This window comes from Misgurnus anguillicaudatus, chromosome 5, assembly GCF_027580225.2.
Source record: "Misgurnus anguillicaudatus chromosome 5, ASM2758022v2, whole genome shotgun sequence".
Taxonomy (NCBI): domain Eukaryota; kingdom Metazoa; phylum Chordata; class Actinopteri; order Cypriniformes; family Cobitidae; genus Misgurnus; species Misgurnus anguillicaudatus.
Window position 1 is genome coordinate 38,822,505 of NC_073341.2, and position 25,608 is coordinate 38,848,112.

General features: G+C 38.7%; 1 protein-coding gene across 2 annotated transcripts; it reads left to right on the forward strand.

The window, feature by feature from the left end:
- The first annotated feature begins 1,051 nt into the window (after positions 1-1,051).
- abcd1 (ATP-binding cassette, sub-family D (ALD), member 1) lies at positions 1,052-25,212 on the forward strand. Of its 2 annotated transcripts, none has more exons than XM_055167695.2 (11): positions 1,052-2,913; positions 3,280-3,460; positions 5,251-5,393; positions 9,107-9,275; positions 9,387-9,481; positions 13,953-14,098; positions 16,898-17,043; positions 17,391-17,475; positions 18,873-18,998; positions 19,385-19,704; positions 23,797-25,212. In XM_055167695.2, the coding sequence occupies exons 1-10, from the start codon at positions 1,990-1,992 to the stop codon at positions 19,668-19,670; spliced, it is 2,301 nt and encodes a 766-aa protein (XP_055023670.2). In that variant the 5' UTR covers positions 1,052-1,989; the 3' UTR covers positions 19,671-19,704; positions 23,797-25,212. The 2 variants fall into 2 exon arrangements, with proteins under 2 accessions (XP_055023670.2, XP_055023671.2); XM_055167696.2 differs by having other exon boundaries at positions 1,063-1,232.
- The last annotated feature ends 396 nt before the right edge of the window (positions 25,213-25,608 follow it).

Below are 25,608 nucleotides of genomic sequence, written 5' to 3' on the forward strand. Positions count from 1 at the left end.
TTCCTTACGTAATTTAAAGGACCGGAGTCAATTATTCAGCTATAGGCTAACACCAAAGACATTGCTCTAGTGGTTATTTTAAGATATTTGACAGGTCAGGTGTGTGTTTATCAAGAATAATGCATACCCTTGGAACATTTCTTAACCAATCAGAATAAAGCATTCAAGAGCCCCGTAAAAAAAATCATGACTTAGGACACCAAATGGGTGAGCGGGTCACAAACTAACGCGGGTTAATTGTAATACGGCTACTTTATATATCACTACAGGCGTGTATTTTGTGAACGTCTATTTTATCATAAACAAAGTGCAGCAGGCACTTATTTTGACAAAACACTCGAGTCACATGGTTTACATGACACAACAAACACATATTTTGAAGACGTAAGCAACACACATGACACTCCGAACACTTATTTTGAATTAGCGCCCCTTGGATGAGCAGTCACGAATCGCCACTGATTATAACCATTGACTAGGAAAACAAATATTATAAAAGTATTGTGTAAATGATGAAGAAGATATTTTGATAAATAATGGTAAGCACACAGTTGATGGTACCCATTGAATTCCATCATAGTTGTTTTTCCTACTACAGTCATCTGTGTGCATATCATCATTTATTAAAAATATCTTCTTTTGTGTTCATCAGAAAAAAGAAATTCATACAGATCAAGAACAACATGAGAATAAGAAAATTATGACAGAATTTTTATTTTGGGGTGAACTATCCCTTTAAATATTTTTTTTGAATGATAGAGCCAAAGCCAAAAAGCGTCACCTACATAATCCCATAAGTGTAATTTAATTTCAAAATAGAGATAGACAGACAAAGAAATGCATACATGCATATCATTAATCCTATTTGACCAACTGACAACTTTTATTTGTTTTGCGATATATAGATTGATATGACAGACATAATCCCACGAGAGAAAGTTATCATAATATGTCTATACATACGGAACGATCTTAAAACAACGGTGTTTCCTAATGCAGCAATAAAACACTAAACATGTAAGATAAGTCAGTGATTGTGTTTTAAAGTACAGATTGAACTGAACTCCACCTATCGGCTCACTTCAATGTGACTGTCAGCGCTATTTGTCTTCACTGTGAAACCCGGTGGGGCATCTGATGGCGATTTACGCGTGGAATCAACGAAACACGGCGCTATTCGGACCGTTTGGGTGTTTCAGTGATAAACACCGCATATGATCTTCACGATGAAGGTCTGTCAGCTTTCACATCTGCTTTAAAATGACCTCTCTGAAGATCAGGAGAACCGGAGAAAAGTTCATCTGACGAACTTCACGCGCATTAGCCAGCGCCGCTAGCTGACTTTAAACGACACTTCTTTTTTAACATACACACGCTGTTTAATTCATTCATAATGAAGATGTAAAGATATGTAAATAGTATTTATAGTCACTTTTACAATGACTACGTTTTAAGTTTAGCTGTTGTTCGTGTTTAGTGCGGTGTTAGCTTGAGAGTTGCTAACTTAGCTGTTTCTGTCAACTACCTCTTTAGTCAGAACATGCTGGTTTCGTGAATATTTTACTTCGATTTAACCACAAAACAGTAACAGTATTGCGATTTATTGCTGTTTATGTCATCTGAAAATAGTTTTTTTCTCAAAGTTTACTCGGACGTTTTTCTGAGGAAATGCAAATATACACAAATGCTATTTGTTAACATACAGGAAGATAATACAGAGAAATAAAATATAAATGCTTAAGTTTTAGCTTATGTTAAAGTCAACTTTTGTGTCAGAGCAAACTGTCGCGATCTCTTATGTGACGTCATAGGGGGACGCGAGGCTTTATATGCAGCTCTCCATGCTGTTATATAAACATTTATTATATATTTTATCTTACGGGTTGCTAACATTTGAAAGTTAGTTTACACACATAGCTGTTCAACAAGCTTACTAGCATTACATTTCCTTTCATTTTGAATGATCTAGTATCAATAAGCTACAAAAACATGTCTGTGTATTCAAAACTGCCTTCACAGCTGCAAAAGCCTCTTGCAAGAAAGGCCTTACTCCTCCTGGTTGCTCTGTATGGGGCAAAGAAACTTTCTCCTTATATATATGGCAGACTAAAAGGAAAGACTAGTAAACAACAAAAACCCTCTGACCCGGTTACCTCCAACGGAGAAGCCCTCGAAGTTGCGGAGGCGAGGAAAAAGAAAAGGGGTCCAGCTGTGAACCGAGAATTCTTGGAGAGGTTGATTCATCTCCTGCGAATTCTCTTTCCCCGGTTTTTCTGCAAAGAACTCGTCCTGCTCGGTTTCCACTCTCTCGCCCTCATCTCGCGCACTTTTCTGTCCATTTACGTGGCAAACCTAGATGGCCACATCGTGAAAACCATCGTGAAGAAAGACCCGAGGGCGTTTGTGGTGGAGTTAGCCAAATGGCTGCTCATCGCCATTCCCGCAACTTTCGTAAACAGTGCCATACGATATTTGGAGGGTCAGCTCAGTCTGGCCTTTCGCACCAGGCTGGTCACCCATGCCTACATGCTGTATTTCAGCGATCAGACATACTACCGTGTCAGCAACATGGACGGCAGGCTGGCGAACCCTGACCAGTCCTTGACAGAAGATATGGTCATGTTTGCGGCCTCTGTGGCCCATCTGTACTCGAACCTCACCAAGCCCATTCTCGATGTGGTGGTGACTTGTTACACGCTTCTGAAAACCGCTGAATCGAAAGGTGCCAACACTACGTGGCCCTCAATGATAGCTGGGATCGTGGTGGCGCTCACTGCCAAGGTCCTGCGAGCTTTCTCGCCTCGCTTTGGTAAACTGGTGGCTGAGGAAGCGAGAAGAAAAGGAGACCTGAGATACATGCATTCACGCATTATCGCCAATTCGGAGGAGATCGCCTTCTACGGCGGTCATAAGGTGAGCATTTTCATTGTTAGTTGAACTTGGGGGTCATCTTGTGCCCTGATGGCAAAGCAGGCACCCCTGCCAAAATGCAGGCAATGAGAAACGTTCCTGAAATGGACAGTCATGTGATCATAGTGTACCAAGGTCATGTGGAATTGGGGCGAAAGTCTTCACCCAAAAGCAAGCTCACATTCATTCTCATTGTGGTTACCATGTATTAACTTTAATGATGGTTTTAACTCTGATTGTAAGTAAATTCTTTGCAAATATGTTTTCATAACCTTTAGGTACTGTTTATATCGCTGTATTCCCCAAGCTGATGTTGTCTTGTTGGTTTTGTACCTCTGTGTCTGCGCATGTGTTTGCATGCCGGCGCAGATCGAGATGTTGCAGCTGCAGAGGAGCTACACGGCGCTGTCCGAGCAGATTAACCTGATACTGTTTAAGAGGTTGTGGTACGTCATGTTGGAGCAGTTCCTCATGAAGTATCTCTGGAGTGCTTCAGGTCTGGTTATGGTCGCTGTGCCCATCATCACTGCTACCGGATACTCTAAATACGGTAATGATTCTCTTCAATCCTCCTGTCATTGTCTTTGACTCCATGTAGGTTGTTGCATGTCGAAATGACTTTGAACTTTTTGTGGATATGGTGACCTTAATCGTGGGTTTACACAAGTCGCATTTGAGGCATCTACCGCACCTAGTTTGCCGCTTTAAGTGTATTCGCTTCATTCGCACATGAAATTCTAGTCATCGAGACATTCACGTGGAAATTCGCATCATGGGAGGGGCTTCTGCGACTCCGCTCGCTTTCTGTAATCACGTCACTACTAATGGCGCTTTTCCATTGCATAGTACCCCACGGTTTGGTTTGGTTTAGTTTGGGTCGGGTCAGCTTACTTTTGGGAGCTTTTCCATTGGGTGCAGTACGTAGTACCCGATACTTTTTTTCGTACCACCTCGATTGGGGTTCCAAGCGACCCGAGCTGATACCAAACGTGACGCGAAAACACTGTAGATCACTGATTGGTCTGAGAGAATCGTCACGTCATCGCTATAATGTAAAAGATTAGCTTTACCTCAATGCTAGCTTGCGCTGTCTTGAGCAAACATGTTGTCATCTGCTCTGCTATAAGTTCCCAAACTCCCATTTAGCAATGAAAAACATCCACAGGTTGAGAAACAGGGACATCATAACAGTTTTTTTCCAGACTTGCAATTTGTGGCGGAACATTTGCGACGAGCACGTCAGGATTATATATGCTTAAATGCAACCATGCCGTGGGTGTTTGTACAGAAACTGTCATGTGAGACAGAGGTATAGTGATAAACGCGATGTGCAAACATCTGTTTGTGGTGGTAAATTTTTAATTTTGTGGTGGACTGAGAAATAAATAACTGTATTGGAATATACAACGACGCTCTCACTTGTATGATGTCACAGCAGGCAGCGCAAATATAACGACACGCCTATAATCCCTCCCACTGCATAGTGATACTAAACTCGATGGAAAAGCTAACCACGCCAAAGTGAGGTGAACTGACCCGACCCAAACTAAACTAGACCGTGGGGTGCTATGCAGTGGAAAAGCGCCATAAAGCAAGCTCCTGATTGGTTAACGTGGCGCTTTTTCCGCCAAAGTTAAAAATGGTCAAGTTGCGCGTGAAATTATAGTCATCGAGACATTCACGCGGAAATTTGTGTCATGGGAGGGGCTTCTGCGACTTCGCTCGCTTTCTGTAATCACGTGACTACTAAAGCAAGCTCCTGATTGGTAAACGTGGCGTGTTTTTCTGCCAAAGTTCAAAATTTTCAACTCATGCATTTGCCACGGCAACGCTCAATTCGTGCCATTCGCGCGAATGAGGTGGAATCGCGTCTAACACGCTGCGCTAAACGTCTCATTCATGCCGCGAGACCTCCAGATGTGCGTCAACGCGTCTTAACATTGACTTAACATTGAAGTCACTTGCACTTGACGCCTCTACCGCGGCTGGTGTAAACGCAGCAAAAAGGGGCTATTTTCAGCTCACTTGTAGCTTAGGTTTGGTCATTTTTGGTTCCTGAAATCCACACATGATGTTACTCAAGAACCAAACTTCTTGGGCACAAACAAAGCATATTTTGTAAACAGCCAGTTGTTACGCAACTTCTGATTTGATGTGCATGTGTGCGTGTCTACATAAGATGAAGTGCATGTTTTTTTATGCTTCATTGATGGGTGACGAAACCTGACATGCCGTAGGAATGTCCTTGCATTAGGCAACTTCATCAAAAAACAAGGTCATTGATGTACCACTGATAAGGTGTTTCCAACTTTTTCTCTTATTGTTGTGTTGTCCAATCAGATTCAGAGGATGTGAAGCAGGCAGCATTGGTGATGAAGGAGGAGGATTTGGTAAGCGACCGCACGCAGGCCTTCACCACAGCCCGAAACCTTCTGAACGCTGCAGCTGATGCTGTAGAGAGGATCATGAGCTCGTACAAGGAGGTGAGATGCTTTTTTACCTACTGCTCTTTTAATCTTGCCACAGTTACAGTAAAACATACAGCAGATACATAAAACATTTCTTCAATGCAATTACGATTTGATTCCATTCATTTATTGATACTTTAATATTATGGGCCTAGTTAAGCAGTTACATTTTTAATAACTCACAAATGCAACCAAAATATATAACATGACCGTTTAATGAAACTCTTTAAAAAAAGAAACAATAAATGTACCATTTGGAACATTTTCAAACTAGGAAAATAATACACTTTTTTTTAAGGAAAAATGTCACACAAAATCAAGCTTATGATGGCAACAGCCAAAGTCCTTAGCGTTTCGTCTTGTGCTGGTAAAGGTTTTCTGCCAATCTGTTTGTCCAGTCCATTTTCCAAATACAAATAATATCCAAACCCACTATTTGCATCCTATAACAGTCACAACGTCTTCTGCCTCTTTTGCTGTGTTTTTGTTGTTACAACCACTTTGTGTCTGCATTGCATTTACTGCTGAGAATAGCACACGAAAGTAAACGAATATGCGTGCTTTGGTGGAAATGCGTAGATGGATGTTACGTCAAAGAATGAGGAGAGGGTCAAAAAAGGTAAATCATATAGATATTTTAGAAATGTAATCAATGCATCGATCCATATCGAGGCTCTTAATCGGTTGTCTTATGTTGTACAGTGAGAGAGGTTCAAAGATGGCCGTTATCCCGATCTTGCGACTAAATAAATCCTACAATAGTTTTCTGACAGTGTCAGAAATTCAGAATGATCAGTGACAGTGTTTGCTGCTATGATCTGCGTATAGGTATTTGTTTATTTAAGCAACACTAAAGAGTTTTTGCTCTTTGCTCCCCCTACAGCAGGGATGGACAACTGGCGGCCCGAGGGCCGCACACGGCCCGGGGTAAATTCTAATACGCCCGCTGGACCATATTATACCAAGTCAAATACTTTAAGAATTATGATTTTTGTATTAGGACGTAAATACTCCCAACCAGGAGGGGGCGCTAGGTTCCGCGGATCCTCACAGTAAGCATAGTCCCGTGTTTGGGCTTATGTGAAGAAGAGGTCTTCACGGAGTCCGAAAACCCGAGGCCCTTCCTAAGACCCGATCAGGTGTGGGTCTAAAAGTTTCACGCATGCCTTGGACACGGGTCGGGTACAATAATCAGGTCTCGGGTTATTTAAAATGAATGTGTTTTTGCTGAACGGACTCGAGAAGCCCTGAACTCTCGCATGTGTGTGTCAATGTCCTTTTCAAACCTGGCGATAGGTTAATATTCGTTTAGACAGACATGTCAGATATTTTTAAATGTAAATTTTAGCGGTTACCTTGGTGTCTTAGTCATATAAACAAATGGAGCAGCTTGCCAAATTTGTTGCGAGGCCACCGGGGCTGCAGCCTGCACACACGTCAGTTTACATTCGGGTCCAGTCAGGTTAAAACCAATGCCATTGGTTTGGGTGACGGGTCGTACTCGGGCCAGAATTGCTCTCAGATTTGAAAGGTAAAATACATCGTTATTAACATTTTTTATATATATTTTGTTTTGAATTTATGTGTTATTTATTTCAAATAATTTTGTTTTCTAAGGGCAGGATGAGAAACTCCTCTGTACTGATTTAAAAGTGCCTTGCTTGTTACAGATGTTAAAGCAATGCAGTTAAGAAGTTTTATCTGAAATGCTTGTCCACTGAAAATAAAGTTATGATTTAGAATTAGCATAATTGCTAAGTTTTATAGTTAAAATCTTTAAAGACAGGTTAATTATATATTGTGGTTTCTTAACTCTTTCGCCGCCATTGACGAGATCTCGTCAATTAAGAGAAAACTCTTCCACGCCAATGACGAGATTTTACGTCTTTCCGCAATACCGCTAATATCCACCAGGTGGACTTCTGCAACTTATACAACCCGGAAGTAGCACCTCACGTGAAAGAGAAAGAACTCCGTGTATGTTTTAAAGATCGCTCTGCATCTGATCTCTATCAAAAGTCCTTCGCAAAAATGGAATTATCTCAGCTTTTTGCTCAAAATTGGTTGTTTTTGAAGAAACCTACCCATGTTTGAGAGGTGATTACAAGAGAACTAATGAAGGTAGGATGAAACGGGTTTTTTGTTTGAAAGCAGAGGGTCTTTCATCTGATATATTGTTTGTTTATATATTTAAAGAAGAACATTTTCTGGAAGGCATTAAACTTTTGTGAAAATCATGAAAAATGCTGGCGCTGGCTGGCAACTTTTTTAAAAACGTTGGCGGGGAGAGAGTTAATAAAGGAAATTAAGAATTATGTAAATTGTGTGTTTGGTTCTGGCCCCCTTGGTATAAAGGAGAAAAAGGCTGGCCCTAGGCATTATCAAAGTTGCCCATCCCTGCCCTACAGGTTGGAAGCGGAATTGTCCATTACCTCTGTCGTAACTAATTTAGCCTACTGCAGCAAAGCTAGCTCTAAATGGATTGTTGGTCTGCCGTAAAGCAAGTTTTTGTAGTTTTCACTCGAACTACAGGACCGCGACCCGACAGGGGAAACTTCTTTAGTGCGGTTTTGGCCGATAGAGGGCTGCAAAGCGAATGTTAAAGTGCCGTTCACCCTGTTTCGAGTGGATGAACGACTGAAACTGTTTTGGAAACGTTATTTTAAGGTAAAGAAACTCTTTAGTGTTGCTTTAAATGCTGCTGACGTTGCGCTAAAGGGCTCATTATAGTTGTTTGTACGCCCTACGGCGTAGCCGCAACGGTGTCGGTTTTCTAACTTCTGCGTCGGCGTGCAAAAACACATGCAAACCACTGGTAGGCAGTATCCACACATGTAACCACAGTCAATGAAGAAGGTCAGTTTAACCCACAAACAAAGAAAAAAACAGCAACTTGTTGTGTATGTTTTGAGAAGACCAGCAGTGATGGAAGTAAATAGACAGCAACTTTTGTTGTCACCGTTGCGAACGGAAATAACTATGACAATGTGGCCCAATCACAGCGCTTGCGGTCCGCATAGAACTGACGTGCTTTTAAAAATTTGGCGAGGTGCACGACAGGCTACGTGCAGGCTACGGATTACCTATGGCGTAGACCTTACGCACGACTATATATTGGACTTAACGTGTGTCACAGCCTACCATCCAATGGGTATCATCATCATCATGCAGTCTACATGCTTGTTGTACCCAGGTTTAAACGATCAAGGTTGCTCAGTGTGATAAGGTAATGATCTTATACGTTTGCAAAAATCCTGCAGTGTATCCCGGGCTTTAATATGCTGGAAAATGTCTTAGCATTAGGTTTTTTTGAACTGTGTGATAAGCTATTACTCCATGCAGTTTACTTCTACTTTATGTGAAGTCATAATGTGCCATCATATTAGTCACACAATGCATAAAAAAGCAACACATAAATCAAGCCCTGCCATTTTTAGACCAAAGCCATTACCTCAGTGGGTAGCACTGTTGCCTCACAGCAAGAATGTCCCCCGTTCGAGCCCCGGCTAGGTCAGTTGGCTTTTCTATGTGTCAGCATGGGTTTACTCCGGGTACTCTAGTTTCCTCCCACAGACCAAAAACATGCAGGTGAATTGGAGATGCAAAATAATTGCCCTTTCCCAACACGTGTATGGATTAACCAGTTCTCTACTGGAATGGCGTTAAGAAAAAGTAAACAATGTATCTTAGTAAAAAAGTAATCTCACAATTCTCATCTCTCTTCACAGGTCACAGAACTGGCTGGATATACGGCCCGTGTGCATGAGATGTTTGCCGTGTTTGAGGATGTGCGTGTCGGGGTGTACCGGCGCTCGGCTGCAGATATAAAGCCAGAGACGAGCGGAGCCCAAGAAGTTAAACACGGCGTGAGGGTGGAGGGAGCGCTTCAGATCAGAGGTACGATATGCGTGAGAAACGTCATCCAGTGCCAGGCTTTTAAGCAACACACAGTGTATTAAAATCATTTTGTCGTCTGTCGTGATGTTAACATTATTACCTAACTTATAGGTCAAGTGATTGATGTGGAGCAAGGCATCAAATGTGAAAACCTGCCCATAATAACCCCAACAGGAGATGTGGTGGTATCCTGCCTGAACATCCAGGTAAACTTGCATCATTTAAATACTTTTGATTTGCTTTTACTGAGTGCAAGACGTCCATGTGCATGTCGTGTGCTTGGTTACGAAATTATTTCTGACTTTATGCTGCAATATGCAGAGTAAATGAGCTTGGTCTGATGCAATATGCTGTTCTGTGCATAATTTATGTCCATAGACTGTGAATATGTCACGAGTCTTAACTTTTATCTCATCTGATTTATTTCAACTTGATCTGTGAGTTCTGATAATACGGTGAACTGATGGTAATCACCATTGAGTTTCTGACCTTTGAGATTTTAAAATGCGTTAAGATATTTATAAGCCCATTGTTTAAAGACCCCTGAAGAGATTATAATTTTTGTTTTTAGTTCATTCTAGTCTTCTTTAGTCTTCTGCTCTGTTAAATATAACATAAAACTCAATGCATGTTGGCGGGACTTCAATCTATAAATTCGGCTAGTCAGATAAGTGCAGCAGTGGAATGCAGATCCATCCTCACTCCTGCTGTTTTTATGCATGCTTTAGACATCACCTGCAGAGAGGATCTATACAAACCCACCCTAAAAAGCTTTAATTTTAAAGGAACGACAAATTAATTATGTCAGCAATTATGATAATCAAGCTTATGAATGCACAACAAGATTGCATGCATGTCCACGTGCTGGACTTCAGAAGATGCATTTCTTGAGTCTGGAGTGTTTGCTCCTTTATGATTAATTCATGTTTCCTGTGAAATTCTGAGAAATGGGTCATGAGCACCACATGTTTGACCCCCCTCTGGTCTGCCGCGGACAATATGCTGATTATATTCCGGTCGTGCGTTGGTGTTCTCTTAAAGTTTCCATGGCCGCATCTCGATCTGCAGGGGCGGTATGGGGCTAATATCCTCTCATGGCCCTGATGTCGCAGTCATGTGGTGCTCATGAAACTGTGCACATTACCCACAATGCTCTCTCGGATAATTCCCCCAGCAGCGTAGCCAAAACAGGTCGCCTTCTGCAAGTCCAGAGGATGAGGGCGTGATAGGCGATGATGTCATACAAAACCCCACTTAGAGACCAAATAGAAAGTTGAATAGACCTGGTGGTTATACTGTAATCAAGCTTGGATTCTAAGCTAATCTCCTATTTTGTATACTGTATATGAAGTTCACCTAGAAATTGTTGTACAGTTTTTCGTCTCTACGTTGTCTTAGACAACGACGATGACGACATGTTTGTCCTGTGGCAGCTACGGTAGCTTCTCTTTGCGTTTCGAAATTGAGGTTGGTTGCAATTCGCAATCTCACCACTAGATGCTGTTAAAAAAACATGAATAACTTAAACGTCATAAATAACTAACCCTCATGTCGTTCCTAAATCGTAAGACCCCCGTTCATCTTCGGAACACAGTTGTTTTAGATTTAGTCCGAGGGCTTGTTGACCCTTCGTTGAAAATCTACATACGGTATACTGTCCATGTCCAGAAAGCTAATAAAAACATCATAAATTTAGTCCATGTGACATCGGTGGGTCGGTTGGAATGTGTTGAAGCAACGAAAATACATTTTGGTCGCAAAGTAACAAAAATTACGACTTTATTCAGCATTGTCTTCTCTTTAGCGTCTGTTGTGGGGCGCATGAGCGAGACTGGAGTCACGTGACTGCAGTGACACAGATGACGTGTTATCCTCAGATATGTTTGCGAAGTTTTTTTTCAAACTTACAGCATGCGTCTCCTTCAGACTGTAAACGAAGCCCGGGTGCACAAAAAAAAACAGCTGGGCCGCACCAGATAACACGTCAGCCGCGTCACTGCAGTCATGTGACTTTAGTCTCGCACATGCGCTTCACAACAGACAAGAGAAGACAATGCTGAATAAAGTCTTAATTTTGTTATTTTTGGACCAAAATGTTTTTTCGATGCTTCAACACATTCTAACTGACCCACTGATGTCACATGGACTACTTTGATGATGTTTTTATTACCTTTCTGGACATGGACAATATACCGTACGTAAATTTTCAATGAAGGGTCAACAAGCTCTCAGACTTTAGTCTCACGCATGCGCTAAATATAAAACATCTTAAATAGTGTTTTCAAAGATGAATGGAGGTCTTATGAGTTTGGAACGACATGAGGGTGAGTCACTCATTAATGACATTATTTTCATTTTTGGGTGAACTATCCCTTTAACTCTGTCCAAATTTCACTTGCATAATTAAATCACATTCGGTTACGCGACTTTCCTAGCCTGACGTTGTCATACTCAATTCTAGTCAGAATTTGAGTCTGATACCGCTCCATTCAGCTAAAATTATGAGGCGTGTCTCAACCGAAAAATGCCTCTGCACTCAATTGGATAGACATACGACCAATCAGAGCAACGGAGTGTGTGACTTATGTTGAAATGGCGTCTTTAGCAGCCTGACCGAACTGCTAGTAATTCCGCTACAATGATACTAACATCATTGTAATTATACTAAGTCTGAGTTAGCGAAGGTACATCAACACCTACTATGTTTACAACATTTCATTTATATCACAACATTAAGTGTTTACTAAGTCATACAGTAAGACCATCGCTTACCATTTGTACGTTAGGTGAACTTCATCCACGACGATAGCTACCCATTACGTTGGCTTGAAAAATATCGGAGCCTAGCATGTCCCTCCACTTATTCAGCTGTCACGATTCCGGGCTTCCGAAAAGAAGCTGGCAACGACCGCTAATTATATCCATCTCGTCGTGCACACCGAGTTGCATCGCCGTGATACCCATTTCAGTTGCTTCTTTAACTTTGTCCTCCATAAGGACCAACTTCTGCCGAATCCCATAGGAAGGACGGCGAAAACATAAACAAATGCCTTGATCGCGTTTCTCTGTTCCTCTTTTTAAATCAATGCTCTGTCGATATCTTTTAGAACAGACTTAATGTCAGAATCCACACATCTGAATTCACCAGCGGCAGCCATTTCATTGTAAACAGATTGAACACACGCGCTCTTTGGTGATGTGGTTGATACGTTACTGTTGATCATCTGTCCATCATCGTATAAAGCCCGCCCTCACAATTTGATTCGTCGGCCGGTTTTGGGACTCGCATAGTAGCTCCTCAACGGAAAAACGCCAGACCGATCTTCCCGTTTTTCAAATTGTGGTGGGCGGGGCTAAGATCAGCTGGCACCCAGGCTACGACTTTCCTGTAGATTAGATGACAACATAAAACCTGTAACGTAAGATCGTTTTGTATTTTGACAGCCCAAGTTATCTAGTCTGTGTCTCACCAAGCTGGCACATAGCAGACTTTCATTTTTTGGTCTTTTCAACTATTCCTTTAATAGATGTTTAATTCTGTTTGTCACAGACAATGTGAGCCTGGCTTCAGATGATGTAAGCCCAGATGATTCACATTGGGTTTGATGTTGTACTGAAGATCTTATAATAGCAATTGATGCTATTGCAGGATGCAGTGTTATTTTGTTTGTGTGTCTGGTGAGTGACTTTAGTATAATGATAGGGTGCAGGGTAGTCATCCGTTTTGCCCAGTATGGTATGTTGTGCTGTTAAAAGAGGTATTTAAAAACCATCAGCTTTTCCCTTCGGAGTGGCTCTTTTTAACCCTGTGGCTTTACTGAATTTGTAAACACATTAGGCTGTTTCCTGTGGCCTTCTTTCTGTGTTTGGCCCACCCAATTTTGACAGAAACTGTAATTATTGATTATTTCTTTTGATGTCGTAATTACGATTATTATTTTTAATTATTAGAATTTACATTACAATGCCAAAAAAATTTGCATAACATATCAAAACAACATGTCTGTAGTTGGGTTTCTTTTACCTTTCAAATTGCGCAAATTGAAATTGCTAATATAAAAACTCTCGCATAGTGTTTTTTTTTTTGCATTAACAAATCTTTTTTACAGGTCACCTGACATGCATAAACATCACATGATCATTCTTTAGTGATCCAAAATCGCATACGTTTACCTCCCAGAAACACCTTGTATGTGGCACAAAAGAAACTAAATCAGTTTTAGTCACGTACCATCAGTTAATGGAAACATTGTCATTTTGCGGTTGTTTTTTATCGGCATTTAGCAAGTTTTGCTAACTTCTTTAAAGTCTTTAACTTTAAAGTCATACTGTGTAACAGTGATGCGCGGGTTGATCATTACCCGTGCTTACGAGTCATCCAAAAATATTTTTAATGATATTCCGGTCGCGGTTGGTCTGGTTGTTTAAAATAAGGGTGCCAATTAACTATTTATATATATATATATATATATATATATATATATATATATATATATATATAATTTTTTTTTTTTTGCGGTCCGAGTTGCAGGCGGGTTAGTTGAAAACGTTGGTCGGGTGCGGGTTGTTTATACATTGAGCCCGCGCATCACTGCTGTGTACTATAGGATATTTTTGCTTGTATAGTCATGTGTCTTTTGTAACATTGCTGCTTTGTTGTACTCCTCCAATCTGCAGGTTGAAGAAGGAATGCATTTGCTGATCACAGGACCGAATGGTTGCGGTAAAAGCTCTCTGTTCAGAATCCTAAGCGGTCTGTGGCCGGTTTACAGCGGCGTTCTCTACAAGCCTTCACCTGAGCACATGTTTTACATACCTCAAAGGTAACTCCCGTACATCCTGTGACCACACACCTTATATCAGCCAGAATACTGCCTGTGTCTTACAGGACCACATGTAGATAGAAACACCAAAACCGCTAACAAATTTGTATTGTTTTTGTTTTATATAAATAAGGAGTGTGGTGTGTTTAGTATCTTAGTAAGAATCATTAATGAAAATCTGAAACCAGAATATTTTACATAGTCGAAATAAAAACCATAATCATGAACTAAGTCCTAATGATTAAATAATCGCCTCATCGCAATTGTTTGGCCTCATCGTGATGATTTCAGATCACCGCAATGATTGCACATCTCTCTAAAAAACACAAGGGGGAGCTGCAGAAATTGATTTTCTTGCAGCCACTACAGGCATGTGGTCCAGTACTAAAATGACCTAAGTATGATTGGCTACTATTTAAGGCCTGTTCTGGTATTGTTTATTTTGATTGCATTTTTATTTTTCAGAGGCCTTATTGTGTTTATTTCTTATGAAGTATTTTAATTTTTTTAAAGATATATTAATTTAATAATTACTTTTAAATATGTGTTATGTGTATGAATATTTACTGCCAGGTAAACTATGCAAAAGATTTCATTTAAATAATCACAACATTGTGTAAAAAATTATATAAAAAAAGAGAATTAAATGTCAAAGCAATAAAACAGGCAATTAATTGTCGCAATTTATTAGGGAATTAACCGTCAGCCAAATTTCATAATTGTGACAGTCCTACCTACCCCTATTTTTCAGTATTAATATAATAATGGAGTCAGTAAAATGTGTGTATTGATACTACAGAAAACTCGTTACATCCCTTTTGCGTTTGCATGTAAACGTGGCTAAATTTATTGCCTCAAGTTGTTTACTACCTTACTTTTAGGTGCATGTATATAAATGCTAGGGGTGTAAATTGGACACCTTGTCATGATACAATATAATTTTGATTCTCTTAACGATATGATGTTTTGCCGATACCCCAAGCAATTCTGTGATACAGTTTAGGTTCAATTTAGGGCTATACAAATTGATTTATCGAAATTTAGACCATGTCTAGCAGCATACAGAATGTTTTCTGTGACTTTTTTGCTGCTACTGCATTGCAATCTGACACGTAGGCAAACAGTATTTTCAGGAAACAAATATGCACACATTGGCGGAAAAGTGCTGATGTCTTTTACATGAACGTTGAGAGTGTCAAAATAAAGCTTTCTTTATATTTTATGTCTGGCATCAGAGCAGTGCATTGTATTGTTAGACATTTGAGTGATGCATCAATTCATATCAATGTATTGTTACACCTCAGCTAAATGTAAAAGATGTTATGTGTAGTGTTATCTTGCATAGATGCATACTTAAAAAACATAGTTTTCCCCCATAGTGTTAAATTAACTTGTTCTGGCATACTATGTAGTACACAATAGTATGCTTATGTCAATTGCATGTAGTACATGAACAGGGATTTGCGAGCAGAAGGCAGGTGATTTCTTTTTGCGTAGGTTCACGGCCCTGCGCTGAGACGCAGTCTGCTGGATTTAGTTAAAGTATTAAGACCAATTAGAATGCAGAAACGTGGGTGTGCGCATGTGTTTATTCTCATTTCCCACACCGTGCCAGGTTAATTAGCGCTGATGAGAGTGCGATTAAAAATGAGAGCACAATCTAAAAGCAGTCAGCACATATGGTGCTCCTGTGACTCTGTTACATATCTGATTCATTACAGAACCAACAGGAACACATGCTTTTACTTCCTGTTCTGAATCACACGGCGAGATGTGTACACCAGCAGCTGCTTTGTACTTTCCCAACTGATGCTCAATAAACATTAGATCAAAGCTATTATGAAGAAAGCGCAAACGTTACTGCGTGAGGAGCCATTTCAATTCGAAACGCAGTCAAAACATTAACTTTCAATGAACTAATTATTTTAAAAAAGCTTATTCTTGCATAAACCTGAATTCTAAGCATAAATGCATTTTATAGCTGTATATATTTACGTGCATATTTTTAGCAGACTTTACTTATATTTAACACTAATTTTTTTGGTTTAGTTATGTTCACGTTTTAACCACGAACGTGACAGCACAGAGGTTGATGGATAGAAAACAAACACAGCAAGACAGTTCATGCAGTGAAAACATCTAGGGATGCACCGATACAAAATGTCTGTGCCGATGCCAATATTTGATTATTTGGAATGACATCTACCGATGTTTAATCGATAGTTAACTATCCCGATAGCTTTGCCTTTTACTCCTATTTCCAGATTATTATGTCACGAAATCTTAAAAGTGCAGAGCGTACAATCTGCATCGATTGTCATTCAATACAAAATAATCACACAGTATTTTAATGCGTTTTTCCTCCCCTTTCGATTTTCAGGATATAATCTGTCCTGATCATCGGCCGGTTTTCAACAATCGGCCAATGTCCAACAACGGAAAAAATTGCTATTATCTGCCGATATACAGGTTGTAAGCCGATACATCGGTGCATCCCTAAAACATAATTGCATTCAAAGTAAGAAATTTGAATGCGTAATCCGGCAGTGAAATATTTTCATTAATTTAAAATTAATTTCAACTTTTTGACTGGTAAGAAGTTGTTATAAATTATCAAAATTAAGTTATTTCAGCTTATTAAACTTTGAAAGTTGATTAAACTTATAAATTAAAATTAAAATATTTATGTGCAACAAGGAATTTTAATTAAAGTGCATCTAATCCATAAAAAAACACAAATGTCCTGACGTTTTTTCGAATTCTGGATTCAGATTTTTTTCTTTTTTGTTAATCATGCAGGCCTTACATGTCTGTGGGAAGCCTGCGAGATCAGGTCATCTATCCTCATTCAGTTGAAGAGATGAATGAGAAAAACATCACAGACAAACATCTGGAGGACATCCTTAAAACTGTGAACCTTTGCTATATCCTGGAAAGAGAAGGAGGTGAATCACTTTACACCACTGGTCTCATGTTAGATACTAGACACACATTTTTACAAACAATTCAAGTTTATTTCTATAGTGCTTCTTACAATTTGCAAAGTAGTTTTACAAAAACAATATAGTTGTATAAGGAAAATTGTCCATATTTCATATCAAATTAGTCAAAAATAATAATGTTATCTTTTATTTATTTAGTGCAGCTATAAAGAAAAATAAATAAATGTAGTCAGTGTTTAGATTCTGTGAGCCTTTGTAATTATTCAGTAATATACGGTGAAAGATTGTTAATATTTGAAACTTAAATGGTATAGTTAATACTGTATATAAACACAATGAAATATCATTAGGATGGGATGCAGTTAACGACTGGAAGGACGTGTTGTCTGGAGGAGAGAAGCAGAGGATGGGCATGGCCAGGATGTTTTACCACAAGTATGTCACAGATTATTTACATTTTAACATTTTTGGCAGGATGATTGGATGATCTATCCCAACCTTTTTAGGAGCTTGCTCTAGTAGTGACGTGATTATAGGGAGCAAGTAGAGTCGCAGAAGCCCTCCCATGATGTGAATTTCGGAATTAATTTCTCGAATGACTACAATTTCATGCGCAGCTTTCACACGCGAATGTAACGTGTAAACTCAAAATGTTCAAGCGTCCAACTACGCACATTTTTTCGCCTCTACCGCATCTGGTGTAAACACACAGTTAGACATGCTGTTTTGATTATTTTGTTAATGTGACATCACACTGATAAAGCCCCGCCCACTGCCACTGACTGACCGGTTCGTTTTACCCAAAAACTTTTTCATATTTGTTTGTTAGCACGTTGTAGCGCTAATGCATCTAAAGAGACTATTGTCCCAGACTGTATTCACAGGAATCAGATTTTTTTTTAACCAAATGCGCTCACTTCTTGTTAATAAGGGAGTGAGGAGCTGTAGCTCATTTGCATTTAAAAGTGCACACATGAAAACAGCTCATTTTTGCTCCCATCTTAATAGGAGAATTTTGGACATGGTATTATAAATGATCTGTGGGGTATTTTGACACATTTGTAGGCACACCTGAGTCTCAAATTACATCTTGTAAAAATGGGCATAATAGGTGACCTTTAACCCCGGGTAATAAAGCCCTGATCGGAACTGTGTTGCCAAAACTGAATTAATAATCCAGGTTAAAATAGGAATGATGTGAAGCAAAATATCCCAGGGTTAAAACTGACCCTAGGTGTGATAAACTTATTATTGATCTATTTTTACAGTTTGAATCACAGTCTGAACACTTAATGCATTAATTGTAGTTTATAAATGTGATCCTGTCTGTGAAATCCAGACTAAAGTCTCATAATCGAATGATGAGATTCAGAGCATCACAGATTAATTTCAATCAGTCAATATTAAATTAAATATCAAGGTTATATTTTTGCAAAATGATCTTTATATCTTTTGTATCGGGATTCTTTTCGTTAAATTATTTCTTCCTAAAACAAAGGTAAACACTTGCAAAATGCTAATGTATGCAAAGAAACTGCAAGAAAGTAAACGGCTCATGGCTTTCTTGAAGCCATTAAAGTGATAAAATATTCAATTACTAAATGTTATTAGCATTTAACTGTGTCTTGTGGATTCAGCGCATGTTTCTGGCATCTTTACAATTTATAATTTGCATTTGAAGTGAGCAGCTGCTTTGTGGGAGATTGTAGTCGAACCACAAAGATATTTAGTAACCAAGTCCAAATATAATAAAACAATTCAACTTTAAAGAGTCCCTCGCAAATTCAACTTTTGTGTGTTTAAAGCCGATAAATCTGATTTATCTTTAACAGACCCAAATACGCTCTCCTGGACGAGTGCACGAGCGCTGTGAGTATTGATGTGGAAGGGAAAATCTTTGAAGCTGCAAAGGATGCTGGGATTGCGCTACTGTCTATTACACACCGCCCTTCTCTCTGGTGGGTTTTCAATCATATGAAAATAAGAAGCAGTTCACCAAAAAAGACTTGTTTTTTATTTTAGGAACAAAGCAGTTTTTCTGAAACACGTAAGGGTTAAGGGAAGGGTTTGATGTGCTATGTAGATTTACTTAAATGTTTACGGCATAACATTTCCAATAACATCTCTTTAAAGGCACTGTAAATGTTTGTTTTTAAAGCCATGCATAAAATAAAAATAAGTGTCCTGAGATATTGCACTTGTCTCTAAACAGTATCAAATGCTTTTTCAACATCTTTTATTTAGAAAGTGCTCTCTGTCAATATAAGTGATTAGTCCGAACCATTCCTCAGACGTTTTATTAAGCACTTCTGCATCGCCCCGCCCTGTTTTCATTTGCACACAGGAAGTACCACTCCCACCTGCTGCAGTTTGACGGCGAGGGCGGCTGGCGCTTCGAGAAACTGGACGCCTCCACGCGTATCTCCCTGCAAGACGAAAAGCTTCGGCTGGAGACGCAGCTCTCGGGAATTCCCAAGATGCAGCAGCGCCTGGTGGAGCTGTGCCGCATTCTGGGGGAGGACAGCAGCCTGCCGAGCACGGAGGAGGTGGAGGAGAGAGAGCAACAGCAGGAAGAGGAGGAGGGAGAGGGGATGTCTGCTGCTGGAAAAGGCAAAGGCCTTATGGAGTGATTAGCAGACAGATGACAGATGTATTCAAGGCCAGGTGTGTGCGAGTGTGTGTGGTTTTGTGTGTCTGCCAGCACACGCCTGTGGACGCATAGATTATGTTTCTTTAATAGGGTTAGGGAATACAGGTCTGGTTTCTTTTATTAAAAGCAAACAAAAAACAATCAAGCAGAACACTGTAGTGAAATATTTATAACGCACATCAGAGACGTGTGATGACGATTTGTGTGCATCTTACATTGTTTTTTCTTTGTGATCAAAGTAGAAGCTATACGATGCTGTTTTTGCCGAAGTCAGTGTTGGGTGTAACTAGTTACAAAAAAGTAAAGTAAGGGATTACTCTTATTTTTCCAGTAATTTAATTACAGTTATTTCTAATGTAGTTAACTGTAAAACATTTAATACAAATAATACAATAGTGGATTTAACATCAATGTTGTTTTTTTATGTATCTTTATCACTTTAAGGGGGACATATTATGAAAATTTGACTTTTCCATGTTTAAGTGCTATAATTGGGTCCCCAATGCTTGTATTAACCTAGAAAATGTAAAAAAGATCAACCCAGTAACTTAGTTTTGGTAAACCACTCTCTGCAAGCATGTAAAAAAAGCTCATTGAAATTTGTCATCACAAGGGGATCTTATTATTATAATACCGCCCCTTAATCTGCACTATCCAACCACTGCTATTTAATGCAGAGAGATAATAATTGACAGCACAACTGAATTTCAACAAACCACCATCATTGCGATCAGTGTTTGCTTTTATCAGCTCATTTGCATTTTAAACCCCAAAATGGCACATTTTTGCTCATACCTACAAAGTGGCAATGTTAACATGCTGTAATAAATGATCTATTATCTGATATTTTGAGCTAAAACTTCACGTATTTACTTTGGGGACACCAAATATTTATTTTACATCTTAGTCTTATAATATGACCCCTTTAAATTCTTTGGTGAGTTAAAGGAATATTACATTTTCTTGGGGGAAGGGTCCAGATGGTTTGCTCACCACCATGTCATCCGGGATGTTGATGTCTTTCTTTGTTCGGTCGAGAGGAAGTTGTGTTTTTTGAGGAGAACATTGCAGGATTTTTCTCATTTTGATGGACTTTGGTAGAGCCCAACAATTAATACTTGGCAGTTTTTTTCAGCGGAGTTTCGGGGGACTCTGGATGATCCCAAATGAGTCATAAGGGTCTTATCCAGCGAAACGATTGTCATTTTTGACAAAAAGAATAACAAGTGTGCACTTTTAAACCACAACTTCTCGTCAAGATCCGATCCAGCGCGACCTAACGTAAATGCGTAGTGACGTAGGGAGGTCACGTGTTACATAAAACGCACATTTGCAGACCATTTTAAACAATAAACTGACACAAAGACATTAATTAGTATCAGTTGACATACAACAACGTCGGAACAGTCCTCCTTCAAGACTCTTGTAAACACTGGGGCGGAGTTTCGCGTTCGTCCTCTGTGACCTCTTGACGTCATGACGTATTGCGTGGCGTCGCGCTGGGGCATCACGACCGGATCTATATGACGAGAAGTTGTGCTTTAAAAGTGGATATTTTTTGTTTTTCTTGTCAAGAGTGACGGTCGTTTCGCTGGATGGGACCCTTGTGCCTCGTTTGGGATCGTTTGTGGTCCTTTGGAGCTCCGTTGAAAAAAACTGTTAAGTGTTGAGTATTAAATGTTGGGCTCTATTGAAGTCCATTAAAATTAGAAAACTCCTGCAATGTTATCCTCAAAAAACATAATTTCTTCTCGACTGAACGGGGAGGGACATCGACATTTTGGATGACATGGTGGTCAGTGGATTATCTGGATTTTTCTTTTAAGAAAATGGACTAATCCTTTAATAAAAATAAAGCCCTTTTCAAACAGACATTAGAACCCAGTCTCACGGAGTTGCGTGTGAGTGGCACGGGGTGTAGGAGTCGTGCGGTGCATGCGCCAAATTCCACTTTGGTGTGCATATGATATGCCAGTCCTTCCCATTCACTTAAATGGCGCATCTTTTTTTGTCGTTTTATTTATTGGTTTCTCAATTTTTTGCTATTTTTTGTTTAGGGTTAGAACAACTTTTTGTTTTATAAAAATGACATCCTAACCCCAACTCTAACCCCAACTTCAAGCGACCATGGCTTAAATATAGACAAAAACATGGAGAAACCTGTATATTAAATGACCTTTTTAAGCAAATCTCAAATCTAACCCTAAACCCAAGCGAAAATGGTAAAAAAAAAAATTGAGAGACCAGTAAAGACAACGACAAGACAGGATGTGCCGTTTGGGTGAATGGGAAGGACGCCAAATTGGAGTTTGGCGTATGTATTGCACGATTTTTCCACTTCGTGCTATTTATACGCATCTATGAGTTCTATTACAGAAAATGCACCCAGCAATCATTCACACTGCCAACGATTATCCGGAATCTGTACTTGTGTTCACACACATATCGTAAAGATCCCATAAAGACATGTGACGTATTTAGTATTTAAAGTCCTGCGCTTGGTAGGTTTTTTATCCACAGCGTCTGAAGTTTGCATATTACGGGTATTTCTATCTCCAGAAACATTTCTCACGTGCATTTTTGTTTATGATGATAAGATTCTAGAGGAGCGCGTGATGTTGGTGGATATTTGACATGCTCCCTGATCTCTGCTTCATTCCAGTTTTCAGACATTTCTCATCGTGATTGTTAATTTGCCTTTAAAACCCCGTTTTAAAGAGCGTGGGCATTTTTGTTTATTATAAGCTCATATGAGCGCATGATGCTTCAGCGCTGATAGTGACGAGTTACCTGATATCTGTGAATGTTAGTCTGTATGTCAATCTCTAATTTTAAAGAGCTGAACCATAACTTCATGTTTCGATAACGCTCACGTCCTCACTACGGCACGCCCTTTGCGGCATTGTTTCTGTGTCCTGTTCACACTGAGGCTTTTTCGGGAATGTTACTAGGTCAGCTTTCCGGGAGTGATCCCAGAACATTTACAGGACCTGTTTGCGTTCACGCATAAGTTTGTCTGGCAATTTTATGGATATTTTCAGGGACCAAAAGGCTGTGTGAATGAGGTATAATGGTAACATTCGAGTGTAGTTTCCAATTCTCACTATTAACTAGTTGGTTATTAGCATTAATATTACTGAGATATTGGTTGTTTACTAGTACTTATAAAGCACATATTATAAAGCCTGATTCTCCAAAACTTTGTTCTACATCCTTATTCTACCCAATTCCTATCAATATTTAAACTTAACAACTACTTTACTAAGTATTAATAATTACTAATAAGGAGTATATTGAGGCAAACGTAGTTAACAGTTTGAGAATTGGACCTTATAAGTGTGAACAGAATAATTGATGTATTTTTATATGATTTATTCAAGCCGTTTCAAACCTATCTTTGTATCATTTACTAATTGGTAATAAGTAATTAAATACTTTTCGTAGAAAATAATTTGTACAGTAATCGAATTGCATGATTGAAGATGTAATTAGTAACTTGTAATTAATTACTTTTTTGAGTAACTTACCCCAACACTGTGCAGAAGCATATTCAAATACAAGATAAAGGTTAGAAAAAATAAAACAAATGTAAACACCAAGAATTATATCCTTCATTTCTTATTATTTTGATTTCTATCTAAAATTAATTGTATAATTTGACCGCAGGCTTTTGTAGATAGAAACTGTTTTCTAAATGTTCATTTAAAGAGTTTGGTTCCAAAACCAGATAACTTTTATTTTTTATTTTTCAAAACATGTTAATTATAATGTTTTTATTGTGCTATTTAGCTGCATTTTTTTTTATTAAATTATGAAGGCTTAAATTAACCAACTGTAGTTTGATTGATATTAATTGGAATGCACAATCAAAAAACAAGATTTTTTTTTAATTAAATTATTTCGTTTTGGAACCAAACTCTTAATTTATTCTGCATCATAGTTACTACGTGAAACCGAACAGTTAATCCCGTATGATTCCTATCACTTAGTTTCTAAACATAAAACACACAACAGGGCAAGCTTTTGTTAGCTGTACAAAGACAATGCATGTAGTGAGCGTGTGTGTGTTTGTTTACTGTATATGTGCGTGTGTATGTGTTTTAAAGGGAGGGTGAGGGATACGAGACAGCTGCCAGCACGAGCAGGTGCGACTGTTGATGAAAGCACCTATGAAAGCCGTTCCTCTGGCTTGTTATCGCTGTTCTCTGAAGAATTCTCTGGAAATCTTTGGGACCTGTGCGTCAATGTTTGTCTTTAGGGAAAAAGTGCGAGTGAAGTTTGAAGCTCTTATTCTTCTGTGTCTACTGTGCACTTATGCATCGATGGTAGATGCTGTAGTTGAAATCCGTGCCATGTTTTACTGCAAAAAAATCTTCGGTATATATGATGATGATGATGATATAACCGTAATTGTTATTGTCATAGATATGAACTATTATTGCATGTATATTGCCGTTTCACGCTATAGAAAGCTCTGTCTAAAAGATTTGTTTTGTGGGTGTTGAAAGAACCGTGTCTGTTTAAATCAGAGCGGGAATCCAGCAAATTGGATTTCCAAAAGCACAACTGCCAGCTGGATTGCCGAATTGGGTTTTTAAAAACCTTTTTGACATCTTTAATGGATGTCTATATTAGTTTGTTGAATTTATCTCAGTTTTGAGGCGCACAATGATGTTCACAGGCACTTACATGTGAATCAGAAAATGATGCATGCAAAAAAATATATTTTTGAGAGATTATTTGTGTTAACATTTCTAAACAATCAGTGCATAGCACCTTACAAGCAAATTTGTCCATTAAAATGTAATTTTCTATCTTTTATCTTTATAAGATAGATGTCAGCTGAACTCAAATCTCTAATTTTGACTATTGGAGGAGATTGTTTTTCTTAAAAAAAGTTTAATGTTTTATTTTGTAGAAAAAGTTTGATATGAATGACTGATTTTGAAATGATAACCAAGGGCTTACTTTTGTTAGTTTGAACAGTGGTGATGTCATCGTTACATCACTTTCCTTTAGCCCAAAGTGATGCCATCTGAAATATAGTTTTTCTTTATTTTAAGGTGATGACCACTATAGTAAATCTAAACATGAATGAGACTCATCCTGCACTTTCTTCAAAGTGTCCTTAGCATTTCACACTTTTTAATAACATTTCAAAAAGTATGACTTCAAAAAGTCAGTCACTTGAAAGATGTTTGATGATTGTAAATCGATGCTGTAAGAAATATCCCAGTTCACAATTTGTATGACATTGAATTTAGTTGTTTCTGTGTCTTTTAAATTAGTAAATGTGACATTTGCACAAAACGTTTAAAACCTGAAATGATCATCTTTACATTGCAATGGTTAGTTATTTCAAACTAATATCTTACCTTTCCTAACATAAATGTTTTTGATTTCTTTAGGTTTGATACAAATAAAAAAATTGCAATGTAATTGATTTCCATTATTATTGTACCCTTTGCACATTTGCCAGAATTATAAAAAAAATGCAATTTAATAAAACATTTACAAAACTCTTTGTTTTTTTGCTTCCTTTTGCAATAAAGCAATACAAGTTTGAGATATGCGCTCAGTGCAGTAAAACATATTCTGATACAAATGTACCTTGAAATCACTTTGAATAAAAGAATTTGCCAAATGCATAAATGTTGGTTTAAATCAGATTTGGATACTTTGAAAAATTAAGATATGAATAAAAATCATTTTGGACCCCACACACCCACTCGTATGTAACTGTTGTTCCCTGAGAAGGGAACGAGACGCTGCGTCTTTCTTGCCATACTTCCTGCGTCCCTGTAACGTCGTCTTTGGCAATATTTCAGATAGCGATATACTTCCTGGCTTCCACGTCACCCTGTCTTTGTCGTTAAGCCTCATCATTGGTTGAATTTGATATACACATTCAGACGCAC